Source organism: Eurytemora carolleeae, unplaced genomic scaffold (assembly GCF_000591075.1).
Source record: "Eurytemora carolleeae unplaced genomic scaffold, Eaff_2.0 scaffold2946, whole genome shotgun sequence".
Classification (NCBI taxonomy): Eukaryota; Metazoa; Arthropoda; class Copepoda; order Calanoida; family Temoridae; genus Eurytemora; species Eurytemora carolleeae.
In genome coordinates this window covers 1-3,416 of record NW_019398945.1, presented here as the reverse complement: position 1 = coordinate 3,416, position 3,416 = coordinate 1, and the positions used below count along the sequence as shown (strand labels likewise).

At 31.5% G+C, this 3,416-nt stretch overlaps 1 protein-coding gene across 1 annotated transcript; it reads left to right on the top strand.

Annotated features, from left to right (window-relative positions):
- Window positions 1–1,495: 1,495 nt before the first annotated feature.
- LOC111717680 (coiled-coil and C2 domain-containing protein 1-like) lies at window positions 1,496–1,990 on the top strand (the record flags this gene model as incomplete). Its single annotated transcript, XM_023493167.1, is given in 2 exon segments — window positions 1,496–1,675; window positions 1,945–1,990. Coding segments are annotated over 2 exon segments (115 nt in total), but the record flags the coding sequence as incomplete, so codon positions are not given.
- Between the last annotated feature and the right edge of the window lie 1,426 nt (window positions 1,991–3,416).

Below are 3,416 nucleotides of genomic sequence, written 5' to 3'. Positions count from 1 at the left end.
TCTATCTATCTATCTATCTATCTATCTATCTATCTATCTATCTATCTATCTATCTACCTATCTATCTATCTATCTATCTATCTATCTATCTTTCTTTCTATCTATCTATCTATTTATCCATCTATCTATCTATCTATCTATCTATCTATCTATCTAGGAAGAGCTAGGGAAGGAAGAGTCTCGTCTATTTCAAAGTTCAAGTTTAGTGTCTGAAGAAGAGTTCAATAAACCTGACAGGAAACACCAGATTAAATTAATAAATCAATCTAATAATTATTTAGTTAGTTAGTTAGTTAATCAATCGATCAATCAATCAATAGTTCAAGGAGCTGTTGAACACCTCTCTAGCTTCAGGAATTGAATTGAATTGAGGTTAGTTAGTCCAGAACACAAGCAATCACTCCATAAGTCATTCAGTTAGTTTGTTAGTTCATAACAGACAAAATCAGTTAGTCAGTCAATTAAATAATCAATCAATCAATTAGTCAGCAAATTAAAGAATCACCAATCTTTCAGTAATCAAGCCATCAATCAGCTAATCAGTCAATTGAATAAACAAATAATTAATCAATTAATCAGTCATTTGAAGATATCAACCAATCAATTAATCACACAAGCAAGAAAATATCCATTATTTTAGTTTACCAATCAATCAATTTATCAATCAATTATTCAATCAAAGCGTAAAAAACCGAAGTCACTCAATATATCAATCCAATGATATAATATTAGTTAAAATTAGCAAAATTGTGCGATGGCTGACTCAATCAAGGAAATTGCTCAATAAAGCAAGAAATTATAGCAATATCTCTCAATAAGTTTATCAATCAATTAATCAATTTCCATTAATAGAGAGGAATGTCCAATTCACAATGGTACCCTTTGTCTGGTCAAGAAGGAATGAGATTTTATTTAGTCTTCGAATACCTCCTCGTTGTTACTGAGATAAAGGTTTTCAATGGTACCGTTGTGAATCTGACATGGAGATGAAGTGAGTAGATACTTGAAGCTGATGATTGTCTGGTGTTTAGACAAGTTCCTGGTTGGGTCAAGCTAGTTGTTGGTTTTGCCAGACATTATTTCTAGTCAAGTNCCCCCCCCCCCCCCCGAATCACAACGGTATCCTTTAAACTTTTATTTGAAATACAATTTAGATTGATGAAGATAGCCTCGTTTTTCTTTCTTAAAAACGGTTTATTTATGTCAATTTTCGTTTTGGTTCCTTAAGTAGAAATGCGCAAGTCACTCTATAGTGAAACTACAATAAAGAAACCAATGTTTAAAGGAAAGATCAAGTAAATCTGATGCAATTTTGATCAGACATTTAGCAATTAGACTGTAAATAAAAATAACGTCTATAGTTCCTTTTATTTCAAGTGACCCTTTACGCAATGAGTGCAATGCAATTTCCAGTTCGTTGTGTACGTAGCGTACACTGGAAATTGCAGCTGAATACAAACAGGGTTTAATAAGTTTACACACATATCTCTGTACTGGACGAACACACATGTTTTAAGGGTACCGTTGTAAAACGGGCATTGCCCTCTTAGCATGTAGGGTCACTGGAATTTCTTGTACAGTCCCTTTAAATTATTAGTTTGGACTGATGGATGTTGCCGGTGTGGATGAGATGGGTAACCTGGATGATATGCTAGAGGGGGATGATGATCTAGAGGTAATTAGTTTATATCAGGAGTATTTAGTTTAAATAACTTAATTTCTACATTAACTGGCCAGTGCATCCTTCTTTTTCATCCTTATAAAAAAATCGTTTTTAATCCCGTTAACATCATGATCTATAATCTCCCATTATTCACAAAGATTTTTTGCAGATTTTCTGGAATTTTTTTGGGGAAAAACGATAAAGAATATGTAGAAATCTGCGAATAAATTCATAGAAACTTAAGAAATTTTTCTTCCACTTATTTACATTTTTTTATTCAGGCCGAACTTGCAGCATTAGTATCTGGAGGCGGTGGACAAACTAGGAATTTATTCATTATTATCTGAAGAGCCCGGCGTTGCCCGTGGAAAAAAAATTTAAAAAAAGATGTTGAAAAAAATGTCAATTTTTTAGCCTATAACACAGGCACCCATGAGTGTCCACAAAAAAATTTCAGCCCAACTGGTTTAGCCGTTTAGCCGCCTAAACGCAACATATATATATATATACGAATGTCCTGTTTTATTATATAGATTGTTTTTTTCCTTCATATTTTTTCCCAAAAGAGTAAGAGTCACTGAAATAAGTATAAAATTAATCTGTTAGAAGCTTCAATTTATTGGGACTTATTTTCAACCTGAGGCTGAATCCGAATCTACAGTGAGAACCAGAAAACTTTGGAATAGGAAAACGACTGTTAGACTCAAGTTAAGACTTTAAATAGTCCAATGAACATGAGCAACAGCAATTGTGCAATGTAAACAGACTCATTAATCTTACATTAATCTTACTTAGTGATTTAACAAGTTACTACTGTGAATCCCAGATATATGAATACATAACCTCTCATAAGTTTTATCATAATTCTGAAGAAACTTCTTTTTATTTTTAATTCAAGGTAAATTAAAAGCCCTAAAATAAGAATGCAATTGATATATAAATATTAAACTCATTCTCTATATCCAACCTGGAAATATATTCTCTATATCAATATCTTGAGATATATTCTCTCTAGAATACATCATATATCTGGGATTCACTGTAGTAAAACTATTTGTTTTTTAAAAACATCAAATGTACTTCAGTATTGCTTTGATGTCGTCTTCCTATTCTACAGTTTTCTGGTTATCACTGTAGTGTATGTTTCATTTAAAAATATAGTAGATACCTAGTACCCCTAATAATAACCCAAAAGTTTTTATATTACTTTTCAGTTGTTGAAATTGAGAGAAAAAATCAAATTGAGCTTTGTTCTGGTCGTTAAAACTCATTTTATGCATTGCAGATTTGGATCTGGTTTTATCTAAATAGTTGTTTAGCAAATGTCAAAGATATTTTTTTGTTCTATGCATTGCCCTTGGAATCCATTTCATTTTGATGTGGATCCTGGATCCGTCCTGTAAAAATGGATCCGGATCCAAATCATGAACATTAAACAATTAACATATCTTTAAAAATAACCAAAGAATAATCTTTAAATTATTTTACTGTTTGTTTGTTGCTATTTTTATAATTAAACTTGATTAACCGTTCAGAGATAAGGAAATTTATTATAATTTCTCTTTTCAACAGGCTCTGGAATGCGGAGCCTCATATTTTTTCGGATCCGGATCCTAAGCAATGGTTTATGCTATTGAAGATTTTTTTATCAATTAATTGGCGAAACTAAATGTTTCTAAGAAGAGAAGTGGGGGGGAATTTTATCATTCTATCTATAGATTTTATTCGTAAAAAGTAATTAATGAATTATAAT